The 19,298-nt window shown below is 34.6% G+C and overlaps 1 protein-coding gene across 1 annotated transcript in view; it reads left to right on the plus strand.

Annotated features, from left to right (window-relative positions):
- The first annotated feature begins 1,055 nt into the window (after positions 1-1,055).
- LOC123242505 (SH3 domain-binding glutamic acid-rich protein-like) overlaps positions 1,056-19,298 on the plus strand; it is a 114,501-nt gene continuing 96,258 nt past the window's right edge. Inside the window, exon 1 of the mRNA XM_044670305.1 lies at positions 1,056-1,188. Within this exon, the coding sequence (XP_044526240.1) occupies positions 1,144-1,188 (45 nt within the window). The 5' untranslated portion in view covers positions 1,056-1,143. The remainder of the gene's footprint in view (positions 1,189-19,298) is intronic.

The raw sequence follows: 19,298 nt of genomic DNA on the forward strand, positions 1-19,298 counted from the left end.
AAGCCCTTGACTGACAGTAGCCTCCTAAGGCTATACTACAAGTGATCTGGGGGTAGGAGAACTTTTACATAACACATTACACCTGAACAAATAGCAGGAGACTTAAATAACTGAGATCCTGTTTGTTGTCAATGACTATTGAAGGTCCCCCCAAGGCATTTCTGAAAGAGTAGGTAGGTGCCCTAATGTGCCCAATAACATTTTCTGGGACGACTAAAAATCTGAATAGCTGAAAGTTTGGCTTTCTAGAGCAGGTATTCAGTTTATCTTTTAATTAAAAATAAATGTATATGAAAATAATGTGAAGGTAGAGATTGTTGAAACGTGTTATCGATAAATTTTGAATCATGCCCAAAAGTTTATAAAGGTATAGTGACTAAATATACTTTGAAGTGACCATATAATCTGCTACTGTCATTTCTGCTTAAAGACAACAATCTTTGTTGAAATAATCTTTTTAAAAAGTTACTTTTGAAAATAATGAAATGTGATACTAGTATGAAGTTTGTTAATTTCTAACTTTTAGGAGAAACTTATGCAAGTGTGGACTCTTGAAACAGGCAACGTGAAGGGTCAAATAGATTCATTAAAAACAAATCTTTTCTAGTATAATGGTGAACTACAATTTTCTTCTACATGTCAGAGAATTTAAAATTGCATTATTTAAAATTGCATTTAAAATGGTTTTATTAAAATTATTTAAAGACAAATGTGAAAATATATAGCCTTGACTTAAAATTTAGTAGTAATACTAAGAAGCACTGCCTTCCTTTATGAAGGTGGCGTTTCCTGGGCTTTTTCAATAGTGAAGTCAAGTCCTCCTCCCATATTTGCATACTATTTTCTGATTGGTATATAACTTTCCCTTGCCTTTTAGGGAGTGTTCCTGGTCTACTTAAAGTGATTTGGATCAGGTCTAATGTAATGGCTACATTTACCAACCAATCATATTGGTTCAAATGATTCTCTAAAGGCTCATTAGCCAATGAAGGAAAAGTCCTAAATGCCTCTGGTTGTAAGAGCCAGATTTTCTTGCCGTGAAGGGGGAGGGAGCAGCTGCTGCTTCTATCTGCTCACTTATTATTTGTTTAGTGACTTTTATTTCACTGAGCATTTTAGAAGGAGATTCTCCTGATTGTCAAAATGGTTATCAAAGTATTTGTTGCCACATCTTCTGGGTCTATAGCGGTAAGTGTTTGATGGAATTTATGTGTGACTGTTTTCTGAATAATTCACTGAAGGGAGTTTGAAGAGGGAGTGGGTGTGAGGAAGCTGCATTTGAGCTTTAGATTCATGCCTCAGAGCTTTCTAAGGAAGAGGGACGAATGGGGCCAAGGGGCTCTGCAGATAAATTGTTTTTTCTGTTTTATTTTGCTAGACTTTAGAGAGAAATGTGTGCAATATGTTATCTGGGGTACCACTACTATTAAGGGAAACTTTGAGGAAAAGTTTGCTGATGAAAAATTTTTGATATTTTTGATTTTTAGTGTGATTAGCTGTTGTATTTGTCATTGATTCTTCAATTATTTAACACATTCAAAATTCCAAAGAAATAACACTTGTTACAAAAATATTTGAAATAGGCTATTACAGAAAATCTTGAGTATAATTTCTTCTTCACAGTTTAAAGAAATTCAAAATATGTTACTATTTTGGCCCCAAAATAAAAAAATAAAATATGTTATAGAAAGGAACAAAAACCTAAGGCTTGGTTCTCATAAGTTCAAATACTTGAAAAATTCAAATAAAAACAAAGACCACTGTCATAGTTTTGCTTAATATATTTGTAGAAAGTGTTGAGTTATAGATCTGTTGTGTAATTTTGTGCAGTATTTCAAAGAACTATGTTAAAGGTTTTTCTTTTTTTTTTCATTTTCCACTTAAAATAATTTAGAATTTTAGTTTTAATCTTGAAACTGACATTTGTCAGAGCAGCACTCCAAAAGAAGTTGAAAAGTGCAGGGAGTACGAAACAGAGTTGCAAGTTCAGAGGATTTAAGAGCTGAGAGGAGGTCGTTTCTTTTTATATCCAGTGCCTTGATGATCTCAGATTGCAGTTCTACTCAGCAGTCAGTGATGACTGGCTAAACAAACTGCTTGCTTTTGTGTATGTGATTCCTAATTATAAATATTGAAAACCATTACTTAAAATAAAAGTAATTCCCAAAGAGAGAAATTTGAAACAAAAGGAACTCACTCTATATACTATTTAGAGATGGGAAGATCTTTATCATGGTACTTGTCTCCAACACAAACAAACCTACTCTTATTCTCCATCTCTTCCCCACTCCACCTCTCCTAAAGTGGAAACCTCAACAAGAACTCTACAGGTCTGGGGCAGTTGTGGGCCTCTCAGGGCTGCTAGACTTTCACTGGAAACTATTGTGAAGGTGGCTCTGAAAAAATTCTGCCATCATCACCTCCAGACCATGGAATGTGCTTAGGGATAGTGACTAGTGATTAAATGCTCTGCCTCCGCTTTTCATTTTGATTGGGACATTACACAGAATGGACAGACACAGATGGATTGTAATCTTCATTGCAGATCTCATTATTTTTCCTTCAAAGTTCTCTTCCAAAGTTATTTATTACTTTTAAAGGCAAAACTATTCTTCCATTCACTTAGGTTTTGACAACTACTTTCATTTTTCACCCTTCACTTTCTTCAGCTTATATATTCAACAAAATCTTGTGATTTCTGTCTTCCCATCCTTGACATCAGACCTCTTTATTTCTTCTTAAAGCTCTCCATTAAGTTCAAGCTGTCATCATCTTGCTTCTGGACTATCGCCACGTTCTCCTAATTGGTCTCCCTTCTTCCAGTCTTCTTTAATTCTTCCTCAAAACAACTGCTAAAAAGTTTTCTTAAAAGGGAGGTCACCATGTCACTTTGCTAGGGAAGAGGTGAAATTCCAAAAAAAAAAAAAAAAAAAAAAAAAGTGCCTTCACTAGCTCTGTTACTCCTCCTGCCATTCTCAGAATACCCAGTCCCACTGATGGAGTGTTAGCCCAAGTCACAACTATCCCTGACCTCTTGCTCAGATTTCATCAGTTGACCAGCACACACTTGTGTATTTGTGTGGTTGAGGAGATAGCTAGCTGAAGTCTGAAGTCACTCTGGTTGAGGCTCCACCCTGAAGGAGGGATCTAATTGATGCTGAAATAGACTGTGCATAGAGTACAGCAGGCAGTGTGGGTGCTGGGGGCATAAGGAGCAGTTCATAAATTCAATCCGTCATAACTACTTCATTTTGAAACTTCACCTCTTCCCTTATTGCCCAGGAGGAGTTTTGGCTGCAGTGCAGATTCATCTATATGGGGTCAAGTGTGAATAACTGCCTATCTCAGCCATGTCTGGAACCTTTAATAGATTTAGCTCACTGTAACAATAAATCCTCAGCTCCCCAAGCCTATGGAACTCAGAAATAGCCCATGTCCTGGAGCCATTGCTCCAGTGATTTATTAGGTTTCTGTTTGGACTTTTCATACAGCCTCTTCAGTTCCTTGAAGGTGAAGGTCCTTGAACCCCTTGTTCTTTCATGGAAGGAATTGTCTTCCTCTGTCAAGCAGTAGTAATAAAATAAATGTGGGGCTTCTTCTGAATAAATTTTGTTATTACCTATTTTTGTATATTTTTGATTATTTGGTATAGCATTAAAGTTGTTAATTAACTTTGGTAGTATTGTCATCTTTATTGCATTAGTATAGTCTAGCCGTGAACATTGAATGTTCTCTCAACTATTTAAGTTTTTCATTATTTCTTTAAGGGACACTTTATAATGTAACCTCTACAAGTATTTTGGGTATTGTTATAGATTGTAGACATTTGATACATTTTATAGTTATTTGAATAGTGTTCCTCTTTCTATTATTATCTCATAGACTTTGTCATCGTTATAAAGAAATATTGTTGAGAATGAGCATCTTTGCTTTGTTCTAGCATTTGTTGGGGAAACTTCTAGTATATCACTAATAAATTTGCTTAATTTTGGTTTTAGATATACCTTTTTATGATACTAAAAAACAGCCCTCTGTGCCTGTACTTTTGGGGGGGTTTTAGCATAAATGAGTATAGTCAAATGCTTCCCTCCTTCTCCTCCTACCCCCCAGCAACTATTGAGATATATGGTTTTGGATGTTTTTGGTTTTTGTTTTGTTTTTTTAGCATGATTAATTATATTGCTTGTTTTCTTAATGTCTTTATCTTCCTGGTATAAACCAAATTTAGTTGAAATGCATGATTTCTTTTGGGTAAAAGTTCCATTTGTTTCTGATGATTGTATATATTCTTTATTAGCTCCATTTAAAAGATGTCAGATAAATTAATTTGAATTAGTTCCTTTATATATCTTGGAAATGAGACTTTATCAAAGAAACTTTCTGCAAATATTTTCCTAGCAAATTGTTTTCCTTTTAATTTTAGCTTTATGTATGATTATCAAAACTATCCTTTTGATATTTGACAGTCCTTTTTGTCTGTTACTCAAGAATTCTTCCTCCATACATATTTTTTCTACTATTTTCTCCATCAAATCATCTAGTTTTGTTTATTCATTTATTTAGTTAGTTTTTTATGTTTATCTTTCTCCTAGATTTTTCTCAAAAGGACACATTAAGGCTCTAATATTTCTTGCTTTTTTTTTTTGGTAATTAAATTAATTTTTCTCTCAGAATTTTGATGCTAAGGCATTTGGAGAATATAAGTTTAACGTTGTTATTGGTTTGTTCTCTATTCTTCCTTTCAGTGATTCATGTGATTTCTTTATTTCTCTGTTTTAAATTTTTGTTTTTTATTTGACTGAAAGTATGATTATGGCCTCTGCTTTCATATATTCAACTGATACAGTGCATTTTGTTTAAGCCTCTCATTTTTATTTAGTGTATTTTTTTTAAGGTATTTCTTGTACACCAACAGATGGTGAGGTTTTATTTTATTATCCAGTCTGTTATTCTATCATTTTTTGGATTGTTTAATTCACTCACATTTAAGTTTATGAGAGTTAAGTTTATACTTCCCTCTAGTTGTCTCTACTAGGTTTTTTCTTGAATTTGAATTTTTTTGTGCCTCTTTGTCTTGTAAAGACAGTACTTTGTCTCTTTAGTTATTTTTATTTAATCTACTTTAAGACAACCAGATTTCTCCAGACCTTCAACAATAATTGCTATAGTATGATATTTCAAATTATTTATCTATAAAAAGTTAATTGCATCTTTTTATTGTAATATTTGAGCAGAAAGTAGTGTTTTTTTACATGGAGATTTGTGAACTATTTGATTTCCATTATGATTTGAAACAAATCTAGTTATTTAGCTCTCTTTATAATCCTTTGGTACAACTGCTGAAAGAAGTGATTTCACCATAGATAAGGGAAATGGCATTTAAACTTTGTCGAAGTCCTTACTTCTGGTATGACTGCAAACTTGAACACTGAAAAGTTATTCTAGCAAAATGTTGTATTTTGTTTAATAAACCCAAACAGGTAATTGTTAACTGCCGAAAGTATTTTCTGATTCTTACTATTACTTACATAAATACTGAAGTTATATATGGAATATACTAAAAGGAAGCTCTATCTTTCTCTTAAAGCTGCTTACTTTAACTTGGAACTTCTACAAAGATTTCCTGCACTCTAATAGTTTTTAATAGAAGACACTAGTATGTTAAGTACATAGGCCATAGAAATGTAAACTATTTTAAAACGAATATTTTTTCTATTTAAAATATTATTGTTTAGCTTGAGACTTTGTTAGTTCATCTGTAAAAACTACTCAGAGGCATTAAGATTTTTTTTTTTTGTAGAAGGAGATTGTATTACAACTGAAATGTTATTTCAGCTAAATAAAACAAAATAAATGTTGATGCTTGAAAAAAGCTTATTGAGCATTATGTGAAATGCTTAAACAATGACATTTGTTAGTTTAAATTTTATGATGCTCTTGAATTTGAGTAATAATAATTTTTCCTGGTTCCTTTTGGCATTTCAAAATGAACAGAACAAGTCCACAATCTAGCAATCTAAATCATGTATATTTTTTGCAAGTGTGAAATCAAAAGTGTCTGTATTAAATCACAAAATTTTGGTACATTAAGCAACATTATATTATATAATACAATCATGCTTATGTTGAGAGTCATATTACTTTATTGAAACTTTTCATTACCCCCAAATCAATCAACTTTCAATTTAGAATGTCATTATTTTTATGAATTTTGCACAAACAAAAGGCTTGCATCTTAGATTTTGAGTTATATACTTTCCTCTTTTCCAGATGAAATTTTTGCAATGTGAAAACTCCTCAAATCAAGCGTCCCAGGGGATTCATGCTGTAAAAAGTAGCTTCATTTTTAAGTTGTTCCAAAACCAAGTGGAGTCTTGTGAATCAAATACTATAAAATTCTCTCTTTGAAGACTCAGTGTGCCAATTTTTGGTTAAGGTATCCTTTTGAATACCCTTAAATCTTTGAATATTAGGAGCAATTTTGGATGATATTTTCCCATGTGTATGGAAGTCCTGCTACACTATTTCCTTTTTTCCATCAGAAGTTACACTCTGAATTTAAGTTAATTGAAAATCCATTTGATATAAAGATATGCCTCTTAAATAAGTATAAGAAAATACGTTTAGCCTCTTAAATTCCTTCACAAATGCTGTAGCATTTAAAATTTAAATAAGGTAGGTGTGTTTATTCTTAATGAAACAATCAATACTTTAATTTAAGCATTTAATCTGTTAATTAACCACTTCATTACATCATAACCTTTTTTTTTTTTTGCCATGAAATGATACTGTATTTTCCATCAGTCCTTTCAGAGAGCTGCTAAGGCTCACCCCTTTTACAATGATTAGGGCTTCTTGAAGTCAAAATGATCTTCCCTGGTTCTTAAAGATGCAGTTTATATATGACTTTCATCTACTGAAAAGAGATTTGTAAATGAAATATTAATAGATTTAAGTTTTATTGTTTTCTACATGAAATCAACTACATAATGTTCCTGCACACATATTTTTATCCTTTCCACACCGATAAGTGATTTTTACAATAGAAGGCATTTGCCTTTCTGTGCTAAGAAATCTATACAATTTTTCCAGTAGAATGTTCATGTTTGTCAAACATATCAATTCTAAACATTCTTGGAGTTACAGGATTTGGATATTTCTACATAGCAGATGCTACAATTATTTCCCATGTATGAATAAAATCATGCTTCAGTGCCCATTAGCATGATGTCATCAACCATCATGATATCTGTGTTGTATTAAGGAAAAAAGTGACATCAACCCTCTTTTCCTTGTTGGCAACTGGGGAATTCAGTCTTTCTTAGCCTTAGTCTGTTCCAGAATGATTTATAGAGGTACAGAGCTGGCCCCAACCAGAAGCCATTCTCCTTTTCTTCAGGTCTGGTATAGCACCTTCTGCCCCACTGCTGTAACCCTTAAGTTCCTCTGATGTTTGCTTCTCTGATGGCGTGGTGTCGCACTGCTGCTGCAAAAGCAGAGCATGCCTCTGCTTCCTACACCTTATTCTCTTTGAAAAGGCAAAAGTGAGTCTAGGTTTGCTACTTGTTGCTACAGAAGGGTGGGATGAAGACAGGGAAAAGGGGTGTTTGGCAGAGGCTGCAACAAAAGCAAACAAATTACTGAGTGGATTCCATAGTATAAGCTCATGGGTCATGTTGTCATGCCTATCCAGAATATGGGATCTCTTGGAGGAGGGGGTGCCAAATATGCAGGCTAGGGTTTAGGAATTAATCATCTCTACTGTTGATTCAACACGTTACTCATTAGATTTCTTGGTATCTAGTCCTGCAAAAGATGGAAGAAATTCTTTTATCTTTCCTGCATATTTCTTTTATTGGGGTAGTTTTGAGAGTTTATGATAAGTAGAGCAAATTTTCCATCTTGTTAGCCATCCTACCCTCTCACTTGTGGATATGGATACAAATCAAAACAGGGGGCGAGCTTCATCTCTTTTCTGTTTCCATTTGTGTCACTGCTGATGAGAATGTATTCCTATACCAGTGATGGGGAATCTTTTAGAGATAGAGTGCCAGGCCCCACTCCTCCCCCACCCCCAGACCAAGTGCTGTACCTGCCTCCCCCATGCCAGGCGCACCCTGCCGCACCCCCCCCCCCCCCACAGAGGGGAGGGAGAAAGAACTTCCTTTGGGCTGCCAGGCAGAGGAATGTCTTCAGGCAGTGTAGAGAGGGAGAGGTGGAGTGGCTTGAGCACTCTGTTCAGAGGGGTGGGGGACATGAAAAAAATCATCAGACACAATGGAGAGGAGGAGAGGAGCAGCTCTGCTGGAGTCCCTCTGCCTTTCTAGTAAAGAACTCTGGGGTGGGGGTGGGGATGGCCACGTGCCCACAGAGAGCACTCTGTGTGCCATCTCTGGCACCCGTGCCATAGGTTCACCATCCCTCTCCTATACCAAACTCTGTGGGTATGTATGCATGCTCTCTCTCTGTTCCTTTCATGTTTGTATATAGTTCTCCCCATCTTTCCCCTCTTTTCCCTATACTATGCCTTTTCTCTCCCCAACCATTTTCTTTTTTCTTACAACCTCTGTAAAACATAACAAAACTATTTTAGACTTTTTGGCTTGGTTTTCTCTATGACCATCTGTGACATGTATTCTAAAAGAAGCCATCCCTCTTTCCTAATTAGAATGCAAAGTGTTTATGTGATCCTGACTGTGTTTCTTTGATATGTGTATTCTTTCTTTTTTGGCTGTTTGCAGTCTTTTTTATTTTATATTGAAGCCCTACTTTTTGGCATTGATTTCCTTGAAAGTTTTTGTGTCGAGGTTTTTTTTCAGGAAGTGAATAGCAAATTCTTTGTATTTTTACATCTCAGCAATTTTCAGTAATGATTTTTTAAAAATCTTTATCTTCCGTCTTGGAGTCAATACTGTGTATTGGCTCCAAGGCAGAAGAGTGGTAGGGGCTAGGCAATGGGGGTTAAGTGATTTGCTCAGGGTCACACAGTTGGGAAGTATCTGAGGCCAGATTTGAACCTAGGACCTCCCGTCTCCACTGAGCTACCCGGCTGCCCCCTCAGTAATGATTTCTTGAAATATCCATGTTTTTTCCTTTGGTTCTGGATTTCAGTAAATTTATGATTCTTTTTAAAAAGTAATATTTTCCCCAATTACATATAATAACAATTTTTAACATACATTTTTCAAATTATAAGGTCCAAATTTTCTCCTCTCTCCCCCTCTTCCTGAGATGGCAAGCAATTTGATCTAGATTATACGTGTATAATCATGTAAAACATATTTCCATTTTGGCTGTTTTGTGAAAGACGACTCATAAAATAAAAGCCGCCTCCTCATCCCCTCCAAAAACTACACCAAAAAAAAAAGTGAAAAATAGAATGCTTTAATTTATATTCATATTCAATCAGTACTTTTCCTGGAATTGTATGGCATTTTTTCATCATAAATCCTTCAGAATTAGCTTAGAATCATTATATTGTTGAAAATAGCTAAGATCTTCCTAATTGATCACCATACAATATTACTCTTACTGTTTACAATGTTCTCCTGGTTCTGCTCACTCCGCACTGCATCAATACATGTAGATCTTCCCAGGTATATCTGAAATCATCCAGCTCATTTTTTTTATAGCATAGTAGTATTCCATTAACATCATATACCACAACTTATTCAGTTACTCCCCGATTAATGGAATCCCCCTAATTTCCAATTCTTTGCCACCACAAAAAAAAAGCTGCTATAAATATTTTTGTACAGATAGATCCTTTATCCACCCCCATCTTTTTTATCTCTTTTGCATAGAAACCTAGCGTTAGTGTTGTTGGATCAAAGGATATTCACAGTTTGATAGCCCTTTGGGTATAGTTCCAAATTGCTCTCTAGCATGGTTGGATCAATTCACAACTCCACCAATAATGAATTAGTGTCTCAATTTTCCCACATCTCCAACATTTATCATTTTCTTTACTATCATATTAGCCAATCTGATCAGTGTCAGGTGGCATCTCAGATGTTTTAATTAGCATTTCTTTAATCAATAGTGATTTAGAACATTTTTTCATATAACTATAGTTTTCTTTGATTTTTTTTTATCTAAAAATTGCCTATTCATTTCCTTTGACCATTTATCAATTGGGGAGTGACTTATATTTACAAGTATTCTTATAAATTTTATTCAGTCCTCTATTTGAGAAAGGAGGCCTTTATCAGAGTAGCCTGCTGTAAAAAATCCATCCTCCTCCCTCTTTCTGCTTCCCTTCTAACCTTGGTTGCGTTTTTTTGTATAAAATGTTTTTTTATTTAATATAATGAAAATAATTCATCTTATATCTTGGAATATTTTCTGTACTTTGGTCATAAAGTCTTCCCTTAGCCATAGGTGTAACAGTTAAACTATTCAATTTCCCCTAATTTGCTTATAGTAAATATCATATGTCTAAATCATATAATCATTTTGTCCTTATCTTGGAATAGGGTGTGAGATATTAGTGAGTACCTAGTTTCTTCCAAACTACTTTCCTGTTTTCCTAGCAGTTTTAGGCAAATAGGCTTTGGGTAAATTTATGATTCTTGAGTTATATCTTCTTGATTGATTTTCCAACAACAGTTTTTTTTTAAAATGAGATATCTTACATTTTCCTTCATTTTCTCAACCTATTGACTAAAATGTTTTACAAATGTTTGTTTCTTCTGGAGTCATTAATTTCTATTTTGTCCACTCGCATTTTTAGACAGTTATTATTAAGATAAAGTTTGAAAAATCTCTTATTTGGCTTTTAATCTTTTTTTTCCCATGCCTCTCCTTCATTTCTTTTAAAATGTTTATTCTTATATCATGTCTTTGAATAATTCTTATTTTGGGAAAACAATTTTTTTCTTTGAAATTCCGATTTTACATGTTTTTGAGTTACCTCTATTTCTATTTTAGTCATCTCTGACATCATTAATTCCCTTTAAAAAGTAACAACAACTCATTTTTGTTTTCTTCTTTTCAAGGAAACTGAGCTCAACATTGATTTGGGGCCCTTCACAATATCTGTCCTGCCCTTGAGAGAGATGTCAACACTTTCTGGGATGTTAACACTCTGATTGCTAGAATGGTCTTCATTCTCTTCATGGACAGGCCAAGGAAGAAAAAAAATTATATTTTAAAACTATTTTTGGGACAAAGGAAAGATGAAAAAAGGGGCCAAGTAGATCTTCTGGCCCTTGAGTAGTCCAAAACTCCAAATGGGGATTGCAGAACTCTTTTATAAACTTAGAAACATATTTGTTAATAAAAGTCATGAGATTTAGGAAATTATGATTTGGTTACGTAGCTGAGGCACAAGAAATAACATGATTGGTTGGACTGGGTAATGGGGCTAATCATGATCTTCTCATGAGATTAAGAAGGATTTATTGTGGGAGTTTAGCACAAGATGGCAGCCCAGACTTTTAGACAGCAAATCAGACATCTTTAAAGGATAGCTTGGGATCTAAAGACAGCAGCTCTATATCCCTTTCTTCTTCACATACTCTCTGAGGCAAGGAAAAAAAAAATTTCTTTGAGGGAGGAAAAGAATAATGCAGGAGAACTGGATTTCTGAACTTTACAATCAGCTAAATTATGAATTAAGTTCAGAAACAATGACTAAACCAGGGGTTGGCAACCTTTTTGGCTGTAAGAGCCATAAACGCCACATTTTTTAAAATGTAATTTCATGAGAGCCGTACAGTGCTCACAGCACGCGCTCCTGTAACAGTGCCTGAAAAAAAATGGACTTTATGGCTCCTGCAGAAAGAGCCATACGTTGCCGACCCCTGACCTAAACAGTTATAGGAAAAAAACCTTATAGGACAAAATTAATTGCTTGTAAATAAGATCAGTAAGAAAATGATACAGGATCAATTTTAATTATCTTGGTACGCAGATAATGAATAAAAGGCAGAATGGCTCAATTCTTTTTCTGTTTTTTTTCTGCCAAGGAGAATAATCTCTGGACATAGGATAAAAGAATAAAAATGGCTTAAAAGGGAGTAGATATAAAAGATTTTAAAAAAGGAAATATCCAACATGTACCTACAATGAATTCAAAGTACTGATTCATGAAAGCTAAAGGAATTGGCAGATGTTGAAGCACTATCAGTGATCCTTGAAATGAGGAGGTACTTTGTGGGGTTAGAAAAGGTCAAATATCCCACTTTTAAAAAATAGTAAGCATGGATGACATTTGAAAACTATAGGTCAGTACCCTCTGCTTAGATTCCTGGTGAATTTCTAGAACATATTAATAACATATAGATAAGGAAGTAGCTATTACAGAGATATAACATAGCTTCATTAGGAACCGATCATGCCAGAATAATCCTTCGTTTTAATTCAAATTTACTAGATTGCTAGACGTAGATGAATACTGTAGATGTAATTTGTCTATGCTTTATTTAAAAGTAAGGTTTATTGATATTTTATCTCACAGTCATTTCTGGATATTGGCCACCTCCTAATGTTTCTCCTGCCGCCCCCAGCATTAAATTCTCCTTTGTAATCAGTAAAACCACCAGTAATGACAACATATGCAGTGTATGCTTCTATAGGCCTCTACCTTTCTTCTGAAGTGGGAGCTATGTTTTGTCATGTGTTCTCTGGGGCCAATACTAGACATCATACTTATCCAGAGTTTGATTTCCTTTAATTATTCTTTTTGTTTTTAGTCTTTGCCTACATTCTTTTCCTGGTTCTAATTTCTTTATTTTGTATCAGTCCATAAATGTTTGAAGTTTCTCTGAATCCCTCATATTTACCATTCCTGCTGTCCATCATTCCTAATGTTCAGCTGTTCTTTCTCTAAGCAGTGAGTACCCAAAAAAGATAATATTTAGATATATATCAGGCTTTATTTCTGTCTTTGACTTTTGGGATATATATCCCAGTGGAAGCATAAGATAGGTCAGAATGTATGATTAATTTAGGAACTTTTTCATCATGGTTGCAGATTGTTTCTCAAAATTGTTGGGCCAATTACAGTTTGGCAACAGTGTATTAATGTACCTATCTTCCAATAATCCCTTAAAGTTAGTTTGTTTGCTTTTTGTTATTTTTGACAATTTGCTATGTGAGAGATAAAACTTCAAAGTTGTTTTAATTTGCATTTTTCATAATATTAATGATTTTGCATGCTTTTTATGACTTGATGGTTTGTAGTTAAAAAAATATTTCTTCTGTTTGGTGACTAACCTATTGTGAAATGGTCGTTGGTCTAATATATTTGTATTTAACTCTATATATAGCTTGTTTACCTAGATATTAGTAAAGCATTTGCCAAAAATATCTAATGCTATTTTTGAGCACAAGATGGAGAAGGCATATTGGAACAACTATTGCATAAATAATGTATATTTGAAGTTGGTGGTAGGTGAAGGAGTTGAATTCTGGGGTTAACTTGTGAATCCCTGCCAGAGTGTGGTGGTATAGGGAGGCCGAGTGAGCACCTTAGGGATTTTGGATTAGCTTTTTTTGTTAGCTCATTAGATTGCTACCTTGTTAGGATTCTTGCGCTAAATCTACCCATTGCCTGTTTTTTTTTTTAATGCTTCCAAGCTAAGAATGGTTTTTACATTTTATCAATCAATTAATAAACATTTATTAAAAATGCCTACTATATGCCAGGCACTTTGCTAAGCACTAGGGATACAAAAAGAGGTAAAAGACAGTCCATACCCTCATCTAATTGAAGAGACAACATACAAACAAATATATACAATGCAAGCTCTAAAAAGGTAACTAGGATGTGACAGAGGGAAGGCACTAGAATTAAAAACAGGTTGGGGAAGAATTAATGTAAAATATGAGATTTTAGTTGCACTCTTAATGAAAGCCAGGGAAATCAGTAGGCAGAGTTGAGGATAGAGAGCATTCTAGGCATGTGGAACAGTCAGAAAAATGCCCTTAGTAGAGAGATGGAGTGTCATGTTCATGGAACAGCCAGGAGACCAGTGTCATTGGATAGAAAAGTATATTTGGGAGAATATAAGTGTAAAAAGACTGGAAGGGTAGGAGAAGCATAGGTTGTAAAGTGCTTTGAATGCCAAACAGAACATTTTGTGTTTGCCCCTGGAGGTATTCGGAAGCTACTGGAATTTATTGAGTAGGGGATGGCATCAGACCCATATTTTAGGAAATGACTTTAGTGTCGAATGAATTGGAGTGGAGAGAGACTTTTGAGGTAAGCAGATTAGTAGCAGGCTATTGCAATAATTCAGGCCTGAGGTGATGAGGACCTGCCCTGGGGTGGTAGCAATGCCTGGGGAGAAAAGGGGTCCTGTACAGGAGATGTTGTATAGGTGAAATCAATAAGCCTTAGCAATATCTTGAATTTAAGGGTTGAGAGAGAGTGAGGAATAGAGGATAACTCATAAATTAGGAACCCGAGGAAGTTACTTTTGCCTTCTATGATAATAAGGAAATTAGGAGGAGGGGAAGGTTTAGGGAGAAAGATAATTAGTTCTGTTTTGAAAATGTTTAATTTAATATGTTTAACATCCAGTTTGAGATGCCTTAAAGGCAGTTGGAGCTATTAGATAAATAACACTTTATGCTTAAAAGACTAGGACCAGGGGGCAGTTGGGTAGCTCAGTGGATTGAGATCCAGGCCTAGAGATGGGAGGTCTTAGGTTCAAATCTGGCCTCAGACACTTCCTAGCTGTGTGACCCTGGGCAAGTCACTTGACCCCCATTTCCTAGCCCTTACCATTCTTCTGCCTTGGAGCCAATACACAGCATTGACTCCAAGACACAAGGTAAGGGTTTAAAAAAAAAGAGTAGGACCAATTAATATAGATAATAGACCCTTCTATAGTGGCAGTCAGTGTATCCTGCATTTGAATCACAATTAGTCACTCTCACTCTTTGAGGGAAAAAGATCTTGGCTAAACCTAGTTGTCTGAGAAAATTGAGACTTAGGGAAGAGATGTAGCATCTCTGGACCTTTTGAAGGGGGAAGGATTGAATGCTTTCATTAAGGATCCTGTAGAAAAATCAATAAAGACAGAGGAGAAGAAATAAAAAAAACACTCAGAAAATGAACAGATGAGTCCTTTGGGGAAAAAAAAGAATATTAACTTAAAATCCCTTTAGGAAAGTGAAGGTATCATAAGTTCTACATGGCCTCCTGAAAAGACAATGGAACTATGCTAGGTATCTACCAAATGGTTTAGAAAAATCATCAAAAATTGAGTAAAAAATATAAAAAAATAAGGTAAAAATTAGAGCTTTAAGTTAAGAAATCAGCCAATCTAATGAGAAACTTGTGAATTAATATAAAAGAAAAATAGAAGAATGATATTGAAATACAAAATTGCAAAGACAGAAAAATAATGAAACAAAATAAAGAGCAAAATTGGAAAAACACATGAAAGTTAAAATATTTGAAGTCAGAATGTGAAAAAATAAACTAAGGGTGATTGATCTTCCAGAAAATATAATGAAACTTGAATATTATAGTTCTAAAATCATACAGAACAATTATCCACAAAGGATGGAAGCAGATGCTACTGTACAGATCCAGAGGATTCACATAAAATCACTAGAAAGAAATCTTGACTTTTTAAATCACTGAGAATTAAGTAAAATTTTAGAACTACAAACTCAAAGAAGAAATTTAATAGTGAACAAAAAAAAATTCTTCAAATTTGAAGAACCAATCCTAATATCATAGGATTATTTCATGCTTACATTAAGTAAAAGGGGAAAAAATTACAATACAATATTCTAAAGAGCAAAATGGTTCAGTTGATGAGTAACACCTAATAAATATAATAATTGAGATGTTCAGAAAAAGGGAAGAATTCTATTAACCTTCTTCAAAATAATCTAGAGGTGAGTAGAGTATTCAACACTCAAAATCATCAAAAGTAGGAAATTAAATATTTTCTGATAGTAATGTAAATCAAAATGAAATGTTATTTTTCTTGGATAGTGGCTAGTCCTTGGCTAGTCAAGGACTGAAATGTGAGGTGATAGAGAAGGAATGGTCAGACAGAGATAAAAGGAAATCAGGAAAGAATAGTGTTATGAAAATCCAGAGAGGGTGTGAATATTGGAGGAGAACATAGTCAACAGTGTCAAATGCATCAGATTGGTTGAGGTGGATTAGGACTAAGATTCCAGAGAGAACTATTCATATATATTCATATAGAAAGATTATGTAGACATACATAAACTATAAGGGCAGCACATAGCATATAGATTATATATATATATGAATGGGGTATATATATACCCCATTTATGGTATTAATGAAAAACAAAACAAAGCAAAAAATGTAAAGAAACACAAGAATAATGTAAACATCAGTGAGAAAATATAAGAGTAAAATGAGATTATATTTACATTTTATTTAGAGAGCTGATACATGTAAGCCTTTAGATCTTTATTACCAAGAGTCTTAGAATCTAATAAGGCAGGTGACTTGAGTGTGATTTTGTTATGTTTGGATGATCTAAACAGACTAGAAAGGAGTAGGCAAAGAGGAATATACTGGGAAAGGGGGAAGACAAAGGAAGAACAGGGAAAATTATCTCCCATAAATGGAGGATGGAAGGAAGTTTATACAAGAGGATGTGTGTATGTAAGAGGTAGGAGTCAGGGACACTTGAACTTCACTTTCATGTGAACTACCCAAAAAAAGAGAAGAATTGAGTCATACATCTTATACAACAGAGAAATAGGAAAGAAGGGTGTAGAAGGAAAGGGTTAGGGAATAAAGAGAGCAGATTAATTGAGGCAGTAGACAGAAAAAGAGCATTCTTTTTTTTTAACCCTTACCTTCCATCTTAGAATCAATATAGTGAATTGGTTCCAAGGCAGAAGAGTGGTAAAAAGGACTAGGTAATGGGAGTTAAGTGACTTGCCTAGCAGTCACACAGCTGGGAGGTGTCTGAGGTCAGATTTGAACCTAGGGGAAAAAAAAAAGGGACAGGATGGAGTGTTTTCGCTGAGCTGTCCAGCAGTAAGGTCCCTCCCCCTGCTCTGTCCTGCTGTTTGACCTGTTTTTTTTTCCTCTTGAAGCCCTTTGTTCTCTATTTCAGTGTGGTAAAGCCAGGCGGTCTGAAGTTTTGTTCCATCTAAGCCGCCATCTTCCGAACATTTTTGCTGTCTTTCTCTGGCTTTCTCCTCCAGCCACCTCCCCAGTGCCTGTGTTCAACTCCCTGAGTCCAGCACCAGCAAGGCCCTCTCTCCCGGCTGGTGTGCCTGCCCCCCCTCCCCCATGGACACAGCCCATAGGGGAAAGGTCCAGGGATTCCTCTTCTATACCCTCAGACCCAACAGTTCAAGAATTCAAACCCTTTTCTTGGCATACCTCTTGAGCTGTCCAGCAGTAGGATCCCCCTGCTCTGTCCTGTTGTTAGATTTGGTCCTCTTTCTTCTTGAAGCACATTGTTTTCTATCTCCGTGTGGAAAGCGTACAGAGGTTTTAAGATTTTCTCCATCTAAGCCGCCATCTTCCCAGAATTCTGACAAATGAGATAGGCAGACATATGTAGAGTAAAAATGAAAGGCCAGAGCAAAATCTATTAGGCTTCAACTCAGAAAAAGAAGGCAGGAGTTTCAATCATGATTTCTGACAGAGCCAAAGTAAAAATAGATCTGGTTAAAAGAGATAGGGAAGGTAATTACATACTGATAAAAGGCAGTATAAACAATGAAGAAATATCAGTACTCCACATGTATGCACCAAACAGTATAGCATCCAGATTTGTAAAGGAGAAGCTAGGGGAGCTCAAGGATGAAATAGATAGCAAAACTATACTAGTGGGTGACCTCAACCTTCCCCTATCAGATCTAGATAAATCAAACTAAAAAATAAATAAGAAAAAGATGAGAAGTGAATGAAATCCTAGAAAAATTAGAGTTAATAGATATATGGAGAAAAATAAATAGGGACAAAAAGGAATACACCTTCTTTTGAGCAGCACATGGAACATTCACAAAGATTGACCATGTACCAGGGCACAGAAACATGGCAAACAAATGCAAAAAAATAGAAATAATAAATGCGACCTTGTCAGATCATAATGTAATAAAAATAGTTATTACTAAGAATACATGGAGAGGCAAACCAAAAACTAATTGGAAATTAAATAATATGATTCTCCAAAATAAGTTAGTGAAAGAACAAATGATAGAAGCAATTAATAATTTCATTAAAGACAATGACAATGATGAGACTTCTTATGGGATGCAGCCAAAGCAGTTCTAAGGGGAAAATTTATATCACTGCGTGCATATATTAACAAATTAGGGAGGGCAGAGGTTAATGAACTGGACATGCAACTTAAAAAACTAGAAAATGAACAAATTAAAAATCCCCAGATGAAAACTAAATTAGAAATACTAAAAATCAAGGGAGAAATTAATAAAATCAAAAGTAAAAGAACTATTGAATTAATAAATAAGATTAGAAGTTGGCATTTTGAAAAAACAGATAAAATAGACAAAGTAATGGTAAATCTAATAAAAAAAGGAAAGAAGAAAACCAAATTAACAGTATCAAAGATGAAAAGGGAGACCTCACTTGTAATGAAGAAGAAATTAAGGCAATCATTAAAAACTATTTTGCCCAATTATATGGCAATAAATATAGCAATCTAGATGATATGAATGAATGTTTAAAAATATAAATTGGCTAGACTAACAGCAGAAGAAATAGAATACTTAAATAATTCAATATCAGAAAAAGAAATTGAACAAGCCATCAAAGACCTCCCTAAGAAAAAATCTCCAGGGCCTGATGGATTCACAAGTGAATTCTATCAAACATTCAAAGAACAACTAATCCCAGTACTATACAAATTATTTGACATAAGAAGCAAAGAAGGAGTCCTACCAAATTCCTTTTATGACACAAATATGGTACTGATTCCAAAGCCAGGCAGACCGAAAACAGAGAAAGAAAACTACAGACCAATCTCCCTAATGAACATAGATGCAAAAATCTTAAATAGAATACTAGCAAAAATACTCCAGCAAGTGGTCGTGAGGGTTATCCATCATGATCAGGTGGGATTTATACCAGGAATGCAAGGATGGTTCAACATTAGGAAAACCATCCACATAATTGACTATATCAACAAGGTAACAAACAAAAATCACATGATTATCTCCATAGATGCTGAAAAAGCTTTTGACAAAATACAACACCCATTCCTATTGAAAACACTAGAAAGTATAGTAATAGAAGGACCTTTCCTAAAAATAATAAACAGTATATATCTAAAACCATGAACAAGCATCATACGCAATAGGGATAAATTAGA

This window comes from Gracilinanus agilis, chromosome 3, assembly GCF_016433145.1.
Source record: "Gracilinanus agilis isolate LMUSP501 chromosome 3, AgileGrace, whole genome shotgun sequence".
Lineage (NCBI taxonomy): Eukaryota > Metazoa > Chordata > Mammalia > Didelphimorphia > Didelphidae > Gracilinanus > Gracilinanus agilis.